Here is an 18,068-nt window from a genome sequence, read left to right on the forward strand (position 1 = left end):
CAAAGATTAAAAATACATTAAAATGTCACACATTAAAAACTTCCCTGAATAGGGCTGCCTTCAGATGTCTTCTAAATGTCAGGTAGTTGTTTTATCTCTTTGACATCTGATGGGAGGGCGTTCCACAGGGCAGGAACCACTACTGAGAAGGCCCTCTGCCTTGTTCCCTGTAGCTTAGCTTCTCGCAGTGAGGGAACCACCAGAAGGCCCTCGGCGCTGGATCTCTGTGTCCGGGCAGAACAATGGGGCTGGAGACACTCCTTCAGGTATACTGGGCCAAGGTCATTTAGTGCTTTAAAGGTCAACACCAACACTTTGAATTGTGCTCGGAAACATACTGGGAGCCAATGTAGGTCTTTCAGGACCGGTGTTATATGGTCTCGGCAGCCATCCCCAGTCATCAGTCTAGCTCCCGCATTCTGGATTAGTTGTAGTTTCCGGGTCACCTTCAAAGGTAGCTCCACGTAGAGTAGTCCAAGCGGGAGATAACTAGAGCATGCACCGCTCTGGCGAGGCAGTCCACGGGCAGGTAGGGTCTCAGCCTGCGTACCAGATGGAGCTGGGAGACAGCTGCCCTGGATACAGAATTAACCTGCACCTCCATGGACAGCTGTGAGTCCAAAATGACTCCCAGGTTGCGCACCTGGTCCTTCAGTGGCACAGTTACCCCATTCAGGACCAAGGAGTCCTCCACACCAGCCCGCCCCCTGTCCCCCAAGAACAGTACTTCTATCTTATCAGGATTCAACCTCAATCTGTTAGCCGCCATCCATCTTCCAACCGCCTCCAGACACTCACACAGGACCTTCACCACCTTTACTGGTTCTGATTTGAAAGAGAGGTAAAACTGGGTATCATCAGCATATTGATGGACACCCAGCCCAAACCCCCTGATGATCTCTCCCAGCGGCTTCATATAGATGTTAAAAAGCATAGGGGAGAGGACGGAACCCTGAGGCACCCCACAAGTGAGGGCCCAGGGGTCTGAACACTCATCTCCCATCACCACTTTCTGGACATGGCCCAGGAGGAAGGAGCGGAACCACTGTATAACAGTGCCCCCAGCTCCCAACTCCTCTAGACGGTCCAGAAGGATATTATGGTCGATTGTATTAAAGGCCACTGAAAGATCCAGCAGAACTAGGAAACAGCTCTCACCTTTGTCCCTAGCCTGCCGGAGATCATCAACCAGTGTGACCATCCCATGATGAGGCCTGAATCCTAACTGGAAGGGATCCAAATGGTTTGCATCCTCAGGCATGCCTGGAGTTGTTCTGCAACCACCCGCTCAATCACCTTGCACAAGAATGGAAGATTTGAGACTGGGCGATAGTTGGCCATATTGGCAGCATCTAAAGATGGTTTTTTAAGAAGCGGTTTGATAACTGCCTCTTTCAGTGTGTCTGGGAAGGCTCCCTCACAGAGAGAAGCATTCACCACCCTGCAGAGCCCATCGCCCAGCCCTTCCCGGCTTGCTTTTATTAGCCAGGATGGGCAAGGATCAAGAAGACAGGTGGTTGGTTTCACGCGTCCAAGCAGCCTGTCCACACCCTCAGGGGTAATGGATTGAAATTGATTCCATGCAGGGCTCTAGCACTCTCCCGCCCCTGCCCTGCTCCCATGGTGGTGTCTACCTCCTTCTGAATATGAGCAACTATATCTGCAAAAAACTTTGCAAAATTGTTGCAGGAGATCTTGGGGTCTTTACAAGGCCCCTATGGTAAAGGTGGTTCCGTTAAATTGTGAACCACCTGAGAGAGTCGCCTACTACTATTTTCTGCAGATGCAATAGAGGCAGTGAAGAAAGTCTTCTTTGCTGTCGCTGTCGCCACTTGGTAGGCTCGACGTTGAGCTCTAGCCTGTGTCTGGTCCGATTCAGAATGAGTTTTCTACCACCAGTGCTCTAGCTGTCTCAGCGGTTGTTTCCTCGCCCTCAGCTCTGAAGAAAACCACAGGGCTGTCCGGGCTCCATGCAAGAGGAGAGGGCGCTTCGGAGCCAGAGAGTCAATAGCTGTGGTTAACGTCGCATTCCAGCAGGACACCAGGGAATCAGCTGAAAGGCCATCAGCATGGGATAAAGCATCCCCTACAACTCTCTGGAAACCATTTTGATCCATTAAGTGGTGGGGGCGGACCACCTGAATTGGTCCCACCTCCCTGTAGAGTGGAAGGGTCGCGGAGAAGTCCAATTGCACTAGGAAGTGATCTGACCATGGCACTTTTTGTTTCACTTTTACTTAATGTCAGATCACCCACATCACTAGAAGTGAACACCAGGTCTAAAGCATGTCCGTGACTATGAGTTGGGCCAAACTTATTCAGGGACAGCCCCATGGAGGCCATGCTTTCCACAAAGTCCCGAGCAGCCCCTTGTAAGGTTGTGTCAGCATGGATGTTAAAATCCCCTAGGACAACCAAACTAGGTGTGTCCAGGAGAACATCTGCTACGACCTGAAGCAGCTCGGGTAGGGAATCCTTGGTGCAGGGGGGAGCTTGGTAAACCAAAAGGAATCCTGTACTGCCCCTATTGCCCAACTGCCAGAACATGCACCCAGAGAACTGGGTCTTCCCAGTAAGACGCCTGATGCAAGCTAGGTAAAGGTAAAGGGATCCCTGACTATTAGGTCCAGTCGTGGCCGACTCTGGGGATGTGGCGCTCATCTCGCTTTATTGGCTGAGGGAGCCGGCGTACAGCTTCTGGGTCATGTGGCCAGCATGACTAAGCCGCTTCTGGCGAACCAGAGCAGCGCACGGAAACAACATTTACCTTCCCGCCAGAGCGGTACCTATTTATCTACTTGCACTTTGACGTGCTTTCGAACTGCTAGGTTGGCAGGAGCAGGGACCGAGCAACGGGAGCTCACCCCGTCGCAGGGATTCAAACTGCCAACCTTCTGATCAGCAAGTCCTAGGCTCTGTGGTTTAACCCACAGCACCACCTGTGTCCCCTGATGCAAGCTAGTGACTTCCTAAAAACCACTGCAACCCACCCCCGCCCACATGACCTGGGTTGCTGTGTGTAAGAGAAACCTGGTGGACAAGTAGTAGCTAAGACAGGCCCAGGATGTCTTCAATGGACCATAATTTCCTATTATGTCTGTACCTGGAAACTATGATAACCCAGATGAGAACAAGCTAGGATCTTAAACCCACTTCAAACCATGGTTTAAGGTTTGGGTTTGCTGCATCTAAACTGGGCATACGTCATCAGTACAAGGTTATGAAGCTAAACAATCTATGGCTTTTGGGGGTATTGTTTTTTGCTATTTTGTTACATATTTTATGCTTTTATTTTATACTTTTCTGTTGCAAACTGCCCTGTGATCTTCGGATGAAGGGAGGTATATACATTTAGTAAATAATAATAATGATAGTAATAATAATAATAATAATAATAATAATAGGTGAAGGGAGAGAGCCAAATGGTTCCTTGGATAGAACACTAAGGATCATCATTGTGTGGCTCCTCCTCTTTGCACAGCATCTAGTGACTAGCTACTAGACTATATTTGGATTTCAGCTGATGATAAAACACTGGGCTGGTACTGATGTGTCAACTGGCAAGTTTTGATACATGTCGTGATTACTTGAGGGTCCCTTTGAGAACAGTAAGGAAGCACAAAAGTTCAAAGACAAAAACAAAACATATACTTTTCACTAGAGTTACATTGGCGCTGTTTAAAGGAAGTTTAATAGCTGAGTGTTGCAGTAGAAGATGGATTCAGCTTGTCAGAAGCAAAACCAGGGTGATAAGGGCAAAACAAAGAAGTCATGTTTGATGTGCTCATTTGGGTCACAGCTAATAGCATTGGAAATAAAAAGGTCAGAGCGTTTAGTGCAAAGTCTCATGGGTTCAGCAATTAGACCAAACAATGCAGAAGTCACAGTGATCTCTACTGGCATATAACAAATTTTCACAATAAATTATCTTGTGGATGACCAAGAGGAGTGAGAGAGGATAGGGGACAGAACAGGGATAGCATGCTGTAATCATTTGAAAAAAGAAAATAAAAACATGAGAATCTAGCAGTTCAGCTGCTGGTGCAAAAGAGAAAGAAATAGGCACACTAACCTAGTGTGATATTCAGTGTTAGGCATAGTCTGAGTAGACCCATGGAATAAACACAAGTCCATTGAATTCAACTGAATTCTGAATGTGACCTGTACACTATGATATGAAGCAATGTTGGTACTAACCAATGTTTATTTGTTAAGCAGTGACCAAGACTGAACAAATAGGGAGGAAATAAATTATGTGCATCTAATATGATTAAATATTGTGAATCCGTATGTATGGCTCCAGAAAGGCTAGCTCTGGAGGTATGCCAAAAAAGCTTAATCAAATGTAATTGATAATGATTAACGGAAATTACTTTAAGTGAAGAGAAATGGTTCAAGCATAAAACAATAATGCTTAATCTACATGCTAAATAAATGTATGCCACAAAATAAAAATGCAGTCTGAACAGATGGTCTTCAAAGGGCTAAAAACATAAATCAGGAAAGAGCTAAATTAGAACATCCCTGTGATGTTTAAAAACAGACAACAAATGAAGAAATAAATAAGAAAATAAAGACACAAAAACAAGCACAAATCTGAGGACAAAGTGAAAACACAATACTGAGCAGGACTCTGGAAATGCCTTTAAAAGCTTATCATTTATTAAATTAGAGATTTCAATTATTTCTCTCACTCTCTCCTTCATGTGCCAGGTAACAACTATTCACAGAACTATTTAAATGCCCTTGAAAGAGTTTGTAGAGAGACCTGAACTGAGTTAGACCTGGCTTTCATGTAAGTGGTGTTTTTTTTTGTTTTTGTTTTTGCTTTTTAAAAAAACCATCTAGAAAACTGGCTGTCAAAGGGAAGGGTTCTAGAAATATATTAACATTTTTTTGCTCCCTCCCCCAAATCTACAGTCTCAAGTGGTACAGGCACAGGTATACTATCTCAACAGGTCTTAAGACAAAGCTTTGAATGTCTTATGCAGCCTGAACAGCCCTGTTGCATCTATTTTTCCACTTTTAGGAACCTGTGTGGTTCGAGACCTTCCACTTAACTACTTACTTGTGTCTAATCATATTCTGATCTATTCCAAGGCTCAGGGAAGGAGGTAGCTTACAATATGATGGTCACACCCATCATATCCACACCACACATTTAAATCACATTTATAGCTCTGTAACAGTTATGCCTGTTTTATTGTTGTAACCTGTCCTGGGATCTTGTGGTGAATGGCAGGTAAGAAATATAAATAAATAAATGTCTAGAGCAGGCAAACATTCGCTCATTCAATGGGTCACCACCATCAATTCTGTTTTTAATTTGGGTACTGGTTTAGCTTCTTAGTCCCTGCTAGAGCTTCCAGGCACTATCCCTGTCTATTGTTGCCACTATCATTGCAATAGTGACAACAGCCTATTCCATGTCTATCCCTGTCTATGTTGCCACTATCATTGTAATATTCCAGACAGTTGGATGATTGGTCCCTGCAATAGTTTAGAATAGTGCAAAGTAGCCACCCTGTTTTCCAGTTCCTCCAAGCATCTAAGAGGGTTGCTGACAAAGCCATGAGAATCAACATGATCACATCTTCCATTTCTGTCTTAGGGTCATGTAACCTCAGGCAGAAATGGAAATCAGCCTTATCTATGAATGCCTGGAGTTGGTTGGCCATCACACACTTAAACTTAATCATATAGTCCCAAAATGGCAAGCTCCTTCTTTTTAAGGTACTAAGGTGCTTTCTATCAAAGGAATTACTCAAGGTACTGAGGATTATGACATAAGGATTAACAAAAGTCCCTGCATACATAACTGAAAATGGATGGAGTATTAGGAATTTTGTCTGTTTACCTAAATTGCAACTTATTTAATAGAAGTTGCTCTGAGAATAAAATGTACGATGTGTCATGATCAGTGCATTTTGCCTCTGATCTGAGCACAGATGTATTTGTCAAATGTCCAAATGTTTACTTCAATGAACCAGCTTGAATATAACATCCTGAGAGAACACCTCATTACCGCTCTACCAGAGAGAGTGTACAGTCAGCAATGTAACGCTTGACACATTGCCCAGCATATGTGTGACAATGCTCAGGGGCTTCACAAGACCTGCAGGTGTGACAGAGTCAAGGCAACACATGCTGTGCTTGGACGAGACGACAGGCTATTGGAAAAAGCCAGATAAGCTTTTCAAATTAATCATGGGATCACCCTAGGAAGCAAGCAACCTATATAAATAGTACTCATTTACCAAAAACTGAATAGGAGTCCAGTTTGGGTGAGGCAAGTATTCCAAACCACGTGATTTTTCTTGAGAAGTTTTAAAAACAGCCTTTGTGTGGGATAACCAGCCTCATATAACCAACATGCTTAAGTCTAATTAATGCATGAAGGGGTTAATTCCATAGAGTAAGCTGTCCTGCCAGGCTTAGCTAGGTCACTCTTCCTCACCTTGGGAGGGACTAGGTAATCAAACTTTTGTTCCTTCAGTCTACCTGAGAAGCTGAGTGTGTAAAGAGACTTGATTTGGTTGCTGCAAACTCAAGTGGTCTTTTTCCATGGTAAGGGAAAAGGGGAACTTTGGAAAAAGATTAGAAAGGAATATTTTGAAGACCTAACAGCTTATATTTCCACACTTTATTTTGCCGCATATTTTGTGTTTTTAAATCTCTGCTGGGGTTCTCCCACTGAATAATACTTGCCCCAAACCTGGGTCTTGGCATCTAGGGAATTCTCTTTTTTACCACTTTGTAACTTTTGATTTAAATTTCTCTCAATATTTGTGCAAACACACGTTTTCTCCAGGTTTGTCCAAATGCAGTGCTCTCTTATTATGAAAAGCCTCAATAAAACTTAAAAAAACAAAACAAATGCAGTGATACTCTTGGGCAAAGATTTCCATCTTAAAAACAAAACATATTATTGTTTTATTCCCTTTACAAAACACCTAACCTAGCTATTTTGCAAGATTCTACACTGAAAAGAGGGGACCCTGTCAAACAGCACAGTCTGTTCTTTTTAATGAGGAATGAAGTACAATAGCTAGTCTGTTCAAAAGGAATGCAAAACAACAATTTGGGAATGGTAAAAACATTCCTACTGCAGGAATCCTATTTTGTTTTCACATATAAGCATTCTGAAGACGAGATAAAAGACAGAAATTTAGCAAGACAGAAATAAATGGAAAGGCTTTGCACCTTCCCATTTCTAAAACACAACCCTAAAACTCAACATACAGCGGCGGGTGTGTGGGTGTATGGGTGCATGTTGTCCTGTCATAGCAACTGTTCAAATGTCTAACAAGTTAAGTATGCAGATTACACACAATAGGAAAATAAATAACCATAAACACTAGTTTAAAAAAATAAATAATTCAGGTAAACCTCCTTATCTGGTAGCACGCCCCTTTCTCTTTATTTAAAAGGATTATTCCTGGACTATATATTACAATTCTTAAGAGTTTGTTTAATTGAAGAATGAGAAAATGTGTCTGTATACACACACACACACACACACACACACACTTTGGAATGTCATAGGGAAGCGAAAGGGGAGAATAAAAAATGAAAACTGGAATGGAGACAAATAGAAACAGATTGCTTGCTAGCTAGGCACAGAGGCTCAGAAGGCTATACTGATGACCATCTTCATTAATCAATCCCTTGACTTAAAGCAACCACTTCAGGGCTAGATATAAATCAATTGGATTACTTGTGTAAGTGCTCACCAATGTGAGAAATTGGTTGCACAGTCTAGCCCTTCAGCTGAGTTGTATATATCTTTTAACTAAAGAGAGGCTCCTTTAAGGCGACCTATATTTCCTTGTCTCCTGGTTGTGTGAAAGAGAGGAAAATAAACCTTGTGCATGGGAGCAAGACAGAAAGAAGGACAACAGGTGTATAGAATGTGCTGCTGCCCAGCAGGGCTGCCTTTCTTTAAAAATAGACTCCTAGCACTTCAGGTAAAGTCAAACACGAACAGCTTTATTTCAGTACAGTGGACAGGGAGCCCTGCTTAATTCTCAGCCTCCATGCTGGCACTGCAATGCTGCTCTCACTCACCTGTACAGGATATTCCCTCTTCAGGTACTTCCCCTTGACTCGGGAAATATTTACACATATAAGATACTATGAAGTCCTCAAGTACCCCTCCCCCCCTCAAATGTGACTAAACTAAGGGTCATCAGTTTTGATTATTTCATTCTATTTTCAGGAGGGAAAAGAATGGTAAGATACACTAGGTCAGCATAATCTGAACAGGAATAGTGGGACTCTGCTATGGAAGACGAAGCAACAGGTACAGGAAAGATACAAGAGATATAGGCTCATGCCATACAATGGAATATAATTCGGGCCTCAGCACTTTGGGGCCATAATCCAAAAGAGCATGATGGTAACACTCTCTCTCTCCCTCTCCGTGTGTGTGTGTGTGTGTGTGTGTGTACACACACACACACACACACACACACACAGAGTACTTTCTTTAACAGTAACTGCATGACAAGAAGGCACTTTTGAAACTTGCAAGGAATTCTAAAAGCAATCTGCAATATAACATGTAGTTACTGCTAAAACTGGGCAGGGTGAGAGATCCTTAATGGGTGGGTGTACACATTCATTTAAGGGGACACCTCAATGAGCTTTCATGGATTTATGCACAAATGGAGTATGTCTGAAGCGCTCAAAATGGGGAATCTATTCTGGAAGAAAATCACTAGCAACACGTGAGCTAGAGAGAATGGGGACACAATATTGTAAGTTATGTTCTAATTCCTCAGGGCCATCAATGCAGTGTATTAATGCTAAATATTATTTTAAATTTTTCTAATATATAATCTGTGGTTTTGAACATAACTGATTGACCCTATTTAGGATATTAAGGTACATATATGTGCCAGGGGAGCTGCTTATGGGAGCCACATTACTGCTAGGCTTCTTCCTTGGTTTCAGTTTCAGTATTTGGCGATGAGGGACATCAATAATGTTTAATATTTAAGGAAGGACAAGGCAACCTGAAGCATGAGGAGGAGGTCTCAAACTCCATTACACAGAGAGAGTCTGGAAGATCTGCAAACCCTTAGACTAGAGTTCTGAGAGCTGAGGCCCTCTAGGTGTTGTTGGACTACAACTTCCATAAACCCCAGCCAGTATGGTCAGGGGTCAGAAATTATGGGAACTCGAGAACATCTGAAGGGCCACAGGTTCCACATCCTTGCCTTAGGCATATAGTTGCCTACCCTGCCAATAATAAACTGCTTTTACTCAAGGTAAAAAAAAAAAGGTAAGGAACCCTTGGATGGTTAAGTCCAGTCAAAGGTGACTATGGGGTTGCGGCACTCATCTCGCTTTCAGGCTGAGGGAGCCAGTGTTTGTCCACAAACAGCTTTCCAGGTCATGTGGCCAGATTGACTAAACTGCTTATGGCGCAACTGGACACCATGACGAGTGCCGGAGAGCATGGAAATGCTGTTTATCTTCCCACCACAGTGGTACCTATTTATCTACTTGCACTGGAGTGCTTTAGAACTGCTAGGTTGGCAGGAGCTGGGACAGAACTACGGGAACTCACCCTGTCACAAGGATTTGAACTGCTGACCTTCCGATCGGCAAGCCCAAGAGGCTCATTGATTTAGACCACAGCACCACCCGAGTTACTCAAGGTTCTCCATTCTTACCAACTAAGAAGTACAGTCATGAATGACAGAACAGTCTCCCTTTCTTGTTGTGTTAAATGGCAGCAGGCCTCAGAATACTTGCTTTATTACAAGTGGCTTTGATCAGATGTCTTGCTATTGAGCGGTTTGCCAAAATAAATGCAAATTTGACAAAACACAAAGAAGCCAGAGACAATTGCATAATTTTCAAAGAGACTAAACTCCATTTCCAGGAGACCAAATTCAATTGGCACCACCTACTGAGAGAGTATGTTTTAAAAGCTATAAAATGAAGGGATGCCTGACTTAGTCAATTATAAACAATTGCCTGTAATGATATCTGTTTTGACTCACATTGAATTACCCTGCTGTTTTAGCATGCATTGATATTTCTGTCTTGCTGTCTAAGACTTCCTAGCTGATACTTTAAACGGACAAGACAGAGCTCTTCTCAGTATATGCTAATGGAAGATAATACTACATATTTTAAAGGTTATATATGGATTCCTTTGAGATGTAAAATCAAGTCTGGTATCACAATGAGGGTTTTGATTGCTCCTGAGCTTCCATCTACAGGTTCACTGTGTATACTATATGCGTTCGTGCACTTTACCACCAGAGAGACTTAAATGTAGTATGAAATGTAAAAGATTTTTTCAGCATTTACTATGCCACTCTTCATACAAACAATGATTCTCAGCACACCTTGCAGAAAAATAAAATAACCCCTCTCCCCCCCCCCCCAAAAAAAATAGGAACATAGCAGGGAAAAATACCACATAAGACAGACTTAAAACTGTGAGATCTAAAAGACCTGGGGAAATTAAAAGGGCTTTACCTAGTACCAAAAAGTTATCAAATTTGGAATGTATGTGTCAAAAAGAAGATGTCTAATGCAGTTTTATTTATGGTGTGTGGGTGTTAAATTTGGATCAAACATGCACAACTCCCATTCTACACACACACACACACACACACACACACACACACACAGTAGCAAATTCCAGAATAGTATTTTCCAAATATTCTTCCATTTATATACGTTACTTTATTTCCAATTAATCATTCTTACTCTCAATGGAAGAGGAGGTTAGGGAGAGAGGTGCTAAGTCTGCTACCTTTGTCTAATTTATCTGAAATTGCAAATAATATTCACTAAACAACTCAATGGCAATTGGTACTAGTAAATATCACCTTTTTATTTGGGGTGAGCTTCCACAAGTCTCCTGACAAGCTCTACTGAGACAAAATGAAAATGTGGTCATTTGTGATGATGAAACTCTTAAGTAGCAACTTACATGATCAATCAGTTCACGAACCATCCCATTCCATTGTCCGCTGGCATCATCCCGGGCTCCGTATTTTCCATCTTCCACCAGCCTTATCTCATAGGTAAATCCAAGGAAAGTTGATAGTTCCCTGAGGAGGTCGATGCAATATCCCTCAAACCTATCATTCCCATACAAAGGTTTATCAGACTTCTTGAACATCACATATGGCTCTTCCTGGAAAAAAATGAATGTAGAGAGGAAGGGAGACCCTTCAGTCACTGCAGTTCAGAAAAGAATGAATTGCTAATTCATTTTAAAGATATAATTCTAAATCTGGAAAGTTTGATTTGATCATGTTATATGGATACTATCATTGCATACACACAATAATTCATTTTTAAAGTAAGTAATATAGCTGTAGTAGTTTCAACTAAAATGGATTTCTTTCATCAATTAGTTATTGACACCAGTTGTGTGGTTTGGTAATCAGCACTGGTGGAGGAAGTGCACCGCCCCTGCCAGTGCAATCCCGGTGGGGTGCCATCGCAGCTGCCCCCTCGTCCATGCTGGGAGCGCCACACCCCCAGGACACATGCCATGCCCCTGTAGGCATCGCGCCAGCCCCACCCCGCCTGCTCTCTGCCCCCCGGTGCCAGAGCATGAAGCTCTGCCACTGGCAATCAGCATTAACTGGTTCAAGATGAGAACATATTAACACTATGATTACTCTGAAATTGAGTGATGATGTTGTTATTCAAAACCCCATAATTGGGAAAAATGCACGCCAGTGGATTCCTATGTGGTACACCGTCATAAATATCACTGCAGGAGCCAATGGGTCAATTCTGCAAAAATTTACCATTATCCCTAAGTTCCATTCTACAGGAACTTAGTCGTGTGACTAGCTGAGTCTAGTTTGCTGGATAATGCTCAAGACTTTTTAGCCTTCATTTACCATGGCAAGAGCCATTGCTCAGTGGTAGAGCACATGTTTGGGAGAAGGGCCATAGCTCAATGTTAGACCCCTTCTTTGCATGCATTAAGTTTCAAGTTCAATCTTTGGTTTCTCTTGGTAGAGCTGGAACGACTTCTCTATGAAACTCTGGAGAGCCACTACCAGTTGATGTAGACAACCCTAAGTTATATGGACACTGAGATGAATTGGTATAAGACAGTTTACTAGGTACCTATATTCTATTACAACAGAGCCTAGAATCATCTTAAATATGGTCACTGATTCCCCTTAAAACGTTGCTTATATTCTTAAAGCTGTGAATGCCAATGCTTTTTCAAATTATTTCAGAATACCGAAAAAACCTTCAGTTCTCCCACTGTCTTTCAAGCACACAATTTTCTGCTCTGCACCATCAGTTTACACTTCATCATTATATGAAAAAAGAAGCCTATGGACAAATTAAACTGAGGATCACACGCAACCCAGTATTTTAATCTCTTTGAATTTCCAGGAGAAGCTTATGATGCATTTGCAGCTCTCCAGAGAAATATTTAGTCCATTAAGTAATGCATGAAATGGCAAACACATCCAACAATTGGCAGATCATTAGTAATTTGTTTCATAAGCACTGAGAATGTAAAACAAATACAGAATTTCTGCTGATTTTCCAGGACTGTTTTCAATAAATACAGTGTTCCGAGGCAATGAAGAATATAATCCTGATTCCAAATGAGTACTCAGTTGGTCAGCAATAACTTTTAATGGGACAACCACTTTAAGAAGAGGAAGTCCAATGCATCCATCCTGTCCCACACAGATTTTATACTTTTATTTGAACTCGGAGAAGCTCTGCAAACATTTCTGCCAATCTGCTGTTCTCTCGACAATCAGGTGTCTGCAACACACACCCAGTTCTAGTCTAGAAGTATACCTATAGTAAAGAGGGCTCTCCCCTGTGTCTCTGTGCAGAAAAACCATGTGAAAATTAAGTAACAGGGCTGCTAGCTTTCCAGCCCAGTTGAGAACATTTCTATTCCTTGAAGAGCAGTCCAACCATACTCACAGCTGTTCTCTTAAGGCCACACCGTAGAGCACATTCCTATCCTGCCAGGAAAGGGGTGTGGCTACCACTTTGAGCAGCTTCCTTTTTCAAATTAATATTCAATAAGAGAGAACCACAGTAGGCAGATAGTGTGAGCATATTTCTATAACATCTATTTTTTACTTAATCATTTGTATTTATATGAATGTGAAAGGGAGATTGGGAGGAGAAATGGTGAGTTGCTTCTGTGTGCTGCAACTTTCAGTACTTGTGTTTGATTGGAAATGTAGGGTTTGTGTGTGCCTTTTAGATGTGAAAGAAGTGAGGATGTTTTGCATTCCTGTTCTTTAGAAGTGTGTGTTTGTTTGGCTACATTTAAAACAGGATCCCGGTCTAGATGAGCCTTTGGCACGATCCAGCAGAGTCTAGGGTTGCCATATTTCAAAAAATATAGCAAACCCCCCAAATTGTTGAGCCTTTTTTTTAGACAAACCCCAAAGTTGTCCGGGAAAATCCAGATGTATGGCAGCCCTAGCAGAATCTTCTACTGTGATGATTATTAAAACACAAGCAGAAGTTCCTCATAGGGAAGGCAGGGTCACTATTGAACGCTGATGCCATTTATTTCTGCAGCTTATAGTTCTTAATCATATATCTTCTACTCAAGTCTGTGAGAGTAAGCTGTGGTTTGCAAGGAGGTGGTGCTAACAGTTAACCCCCCCCCCCAAAGCTTCATAATACTTTGAATAGAATATTGCCTGCACAGTTTTTCTTCCTCAATAAGTCGATTGGCAAGAATCTCCTTGTCAGTTTATACCTTTAAAAACAAGCATACCAGACAATCTGGAGATTTAACTTTAAATTCCTCCTCTGACACTGGCTCCTTTTGTGGGGTTGGGTACATTACCCTGGTATCCTTTCAATCAAAGGGGTATTGAACTAGCCATAGCTAAAAGCAGAAATGAAACAATACTCAAGTAGCAGGTTAGATGCAAAGGAAATATATTATGTCATAACAAATTTGTTTTTATAAATAATTTTTGTTGATCTTTCCATTTTACATATCAAAACAACTGAACATGCTACTACATAAAGTAGGGCAGTGTAGAGGATGGTTCAGATGAGAACTCAACTGTGCAGGGCTTCTATGTAGTACAGTGGTACCTCGGGTTAAGTACTTAATTCGTTCCGGAGGTCCGTTCTTAACCTGAAACTGTTCTTAACCTGAAGCACCACTTTAGCTAATGGAGCCTCCCACTGCCGCCGCGCCGCCGAAACACGATTTCTGTTCTCATCCTGAAGCAAAGTTCTTAACCCGAGGTGCTATTTCTGGGTTAGCAGAGTCTGTAACCTGAAGCGTATGTAACTTGAAGCGTATGTAATCCAAGGTACCACTGTACAGGATCATGGGTTGCACTCTGCCTGCACATCCCACCTAGGCAAGCTTCTCCCAGCAGACAGCCACACATTGGGTTTTGCTGAAGACCCACTTGCAAAGCCCAATATTTATAGGCCTGGGTATCCTGATTGTGACCTAGATTCAGTACAACCAGCAGCAGGCTGGTCTAACCAGGAGGTCCAGGTTACATGTCTCACACTCACCCAGCCGTTGCTCTTTATCGCAGGGCCCACTTTGCAAACTGCTCAAGATCCAAACTGCAACTATTGTTGTAACTTAGCTAATTCCTTTCTTTTCTTGCTTGCCTTGCCAGAATGATAAACCCCACTAGCTATAAATCTCATGGAGTTTTACTCTTTTGCATAAATATAAGCCATGAAGCAAGCAAGCAAACAGACAAAAAGTGAAGAATTCACTGGGAGCAAAATCCCTGCTCCAATGCAAAGATTTCAAGGGTCTTGAAAAATAGCCTATAGCCCAATACAATATAAAACATGGTGCTCTAAGGCAAAGATGAGATGTGTGGAGAGCCGGTAATATACCAAGCCAGGAATGCTTCATACACAAACACCCTCCAGTACTTCAGAAAAGATAAATTATTTAGAACTCCTAGTCATGTCAGCTCATATTGACTTTGTCTCCCAGTGGAGTTGCACAGAGACCAGAAGCAATCCCAGATCAGCTCACTCGCAAGTGTTATGTCTGACCACATTTCTTTGAAAAAGTCATTAGAGTCACAGAACCTACTTCAGAATAACTTCCAAAGCATTCATTCATATTAAAAGCTGACAATGCTCCAAGCAACCAACTTTATCTATTTATAGGTTACCTCAACGTTTAAACCCTGAAGATGTTTTAATCCTATAGAATTAATCGTGCTGCATGTGTGAAAAGTTGAATCCACTAAGATCAAAGCACACAAGACTTGATCAACTTAACATTCTGTAAATAGTTTTATTTATCATTTCATATCAACTTTTTTAAAAAAGTGAACTCTAAACAGAATTTGTTCTCTGCTATTGTCAGCCACATTACTCTTGATCAATGGCATGCCACACTAGCGTGATTCCTTATGGCCTACTTCTTGTTTACATTATAGTTTTATAATGTAAACAAGCCAAAGGTTCTATGGTTTCTTCAAATTAATATAGTAGCATCTCTAACCAATAATCCAAATAGATTGAATTTTATGCATACTGAAGGTAGGAGATCTATAAATAGATACACAGATAAACACATGTTTCCAATAGATGCTTTTAAGTTGGTATTTATCTTCACTAATTACATTTCCTTTTCTCTGCCTGCCTCTGCACTGTGTTGTTCCTGGTTTTGTGGAACAAAGACAGAAACTTCCATAAGCAAACCACAGATGGTCGCTGAGCTTTTGATACAAGAAACCTCAAACACATTAGCTTTGCAGCTTCTGCTGTTCCACTCCCTCTCTGTAGTTGGCCAAACCTCTTCACTCCTTAACTGCAGGGCTAAAAGCAACAAGGAACCTTGCTCTCACATGCCCCTTTTCTTTGTCTGCTCACATTGCACTTGGGTAACTGGGTTAATTCTTATAATAAGCAGGAGACATTTTCCCCATACTGGATTTTCCAGCAGTGACCTGGGGAGGCTCCCAGTTGAATGTCCCTGATCAGGAGTAAAAATTACTCTCATTAGTATAAGGCAGCTTCCCATGTTCCTATGTCACACCATTAGTCCATCTAACCCAGTACTGTCTACACACTGACTATCAGTGGCTCTTCGGGTTTTCAGGAAGGGTCTCTTCCAGCCCTACCTGGAGTGGCTGGGAATTCAACCTGGAACCTGCTTGTGAAGCAGATGATCACATTTAGGGTTTACTTTACTTTAGGCTTTCTTTTTAATGTGACAATCAAATTGATTATTAGTATCTAGTAAGTATGGAATTTCTAAAGAAACCATGACTCACTAAATATATTTTCTTATTGCAGACATTCTACAGTGTTTTTATTCCATTTTAAGTGTGGAAATATGGTACTGTTAAAAAAGAAAAAAAGAAAGATGGTCATATTAGAAGCACAATTATAGCCATGTTTGTTCAGAACTTACCCTTACGTTAGCCATGGATAGCAGGATTACAATCTTAGAGAAAGAAATCTACTGCTCACTATGGCTTTGAGAATTTTAAAGGGCTGCCATATATAATTAACATTTATGTCAGATATGAAGAGTACACAAAGGGCTTTTACATTTAGCAGTTTGGACTTCAGAAAGATAGAGACCTAAAGTTGTCCAAAAACCCATACAGTCAGTCAAAACAATTTAATGTCTTACTCTGACATGCTGCTAGCCACTTGACAAGAGTCTCAGGCCAGGGGCAGACTTAAAGCAAGATGAACTGCTCATACACGCTTAGTCTCTCACTGCCATGGGTCTAATTAAACAACTGTGGCTACAATTAGCAGGTTAAGCACTTTTAAGTCCAGTGATTTCAGTGTGACAGATTTGTGCTCGTGTTTACTGAAATCAAAACAACTTAAAAGTGTTTTTCTAGGGCTAGGCTGTGCTTCTTCTTCTGCTTTTTAATGAAATCCAGTTAGAAGCAGTAACATGAACAGTCTCACCAAGTATGGCTAACACTGTGTGTGGATATTGGCGCCTGAAGGGTAGGACAAATTAGAAAGGACTGAGATGTGTGCACTATAAAAAAACGATGTGCAATATGAAACACAAGCCAAATAAAATGGAAAGGTCAAATAATCTGGGTACATTTAGATTTCAGTTGAAGACAGATTTTGGTTGATAACTAGGAGAAACTACTTAATGGTTAAAAAAAAAATCTCATAGGATCTTAAAGATGAAGAAATCTACTGCAGCACACATTTTCATGGGCTCTAATTCACTTTATGAAAGTGAAATGGCACAAGAAGTCATTCAAAGGTTGACCAGAGGTTTAGGTGCTCCTTGGTTGCCTTGATGCAACCTTTCTCAACCTTGGGTTCCTAGATATTGTTGGACTACAACTCCCATTATCCCTAACTGCTTGGCCCTTCTCACTAGGGATTATTGATAACAGGGCTCTGGTGTATTGGGGTTGACCCTTCCTGGTATAGAACTCGTTCCTTTTCTATTGTGGATGCTACCACAGCAGTGCTGTCTAGGGTTGGTGTGGATGACATCAAGGCATTGAGGTGATAAAGCTTATATGTGTCGTGGAGAGGAAGCCTGATTCTTTATTTGGTTGGTTGTTTTTTTGCTCTGTTTTTAGAGCTGCATAGAGGATGTGTGGATGCTTGGAGGTGTTAGTTTGCTGATACAGTCAGAGGACATCGAGATCAAGACATGGCATCCAGTTGGGGTTCTCCCTGTGTGCTACTAATCCATGTTTCTGAAGGGGAACTCCATTTGTGCAGTCGGTCACTGTGGTAAGCTTGCTGTCTGTGCTGATCAGCTGACTGGCACTTAAAGCAAGACTGCTTTGGGCAGGGATTGGCTATACAGTGGAGTTTCTGACCAAGAACTCTGTAGTGCAGCAAATGTCAGTGGGGCTTGCTGTCACAGCCTATCAAACGAGCTGTGCTGACAGAAAGCCTCCCTTGCCAAAGAACAATCAAGAGCAATTTAAGGCTCTTGATTGTTCCTTGGCAGCCGCATTTCTACCACTTACCATACTTCAGATCACATTTGAAACCAGATGTGCTATAGTTGGGCATAGAAAATGGCTCATGCGACACAGTAGGACCCATGCTGCAGGCTGAGGTGTCCTCATTAG

At 41.8% G+C, this 18,068-nt stretch overlaps 1 protein-coding gene across 4 annotated transcripts in view; it reads right to left on the reverse strand.

The window, feature by feature from the left end:
* GRIK2 (glutamate ionotropic receptor kainate type subunit 2) overlaps positions 1 to 18,068 on the reverse strand; it is a 436,288-nt gene that overhangs the window by 159,812 nt on the left and 258,408 nt on the right. For all 4 annotated transcript variants that reach the window (XM_081904609.1, XM_081904608.1, XM_081904610.1 and 1 more), the window contains exon 11: positions 10,958 to 11,164. In XM_081904609.1, the coding sequence (XP_081760735.1) occupies positions 10,958 to 11,164 (207 nt within the window). The remainder of the gene's footprint in view (positions 1 to 10,957; positions 11,165 to 18,068) is intronic.

This window comes from Podarcis melisellensis (assembly GCF_964234715.1).
Source record: "Podarcis melisellensis genome assembly, chromosome: 3".
Classification (NCBI taxonomy): Eukaryota; Metazoa; Chordata; class Lepidosauria; order Squamata; family Lacertidae; genus Podarcis; species Podarcis melisellensis.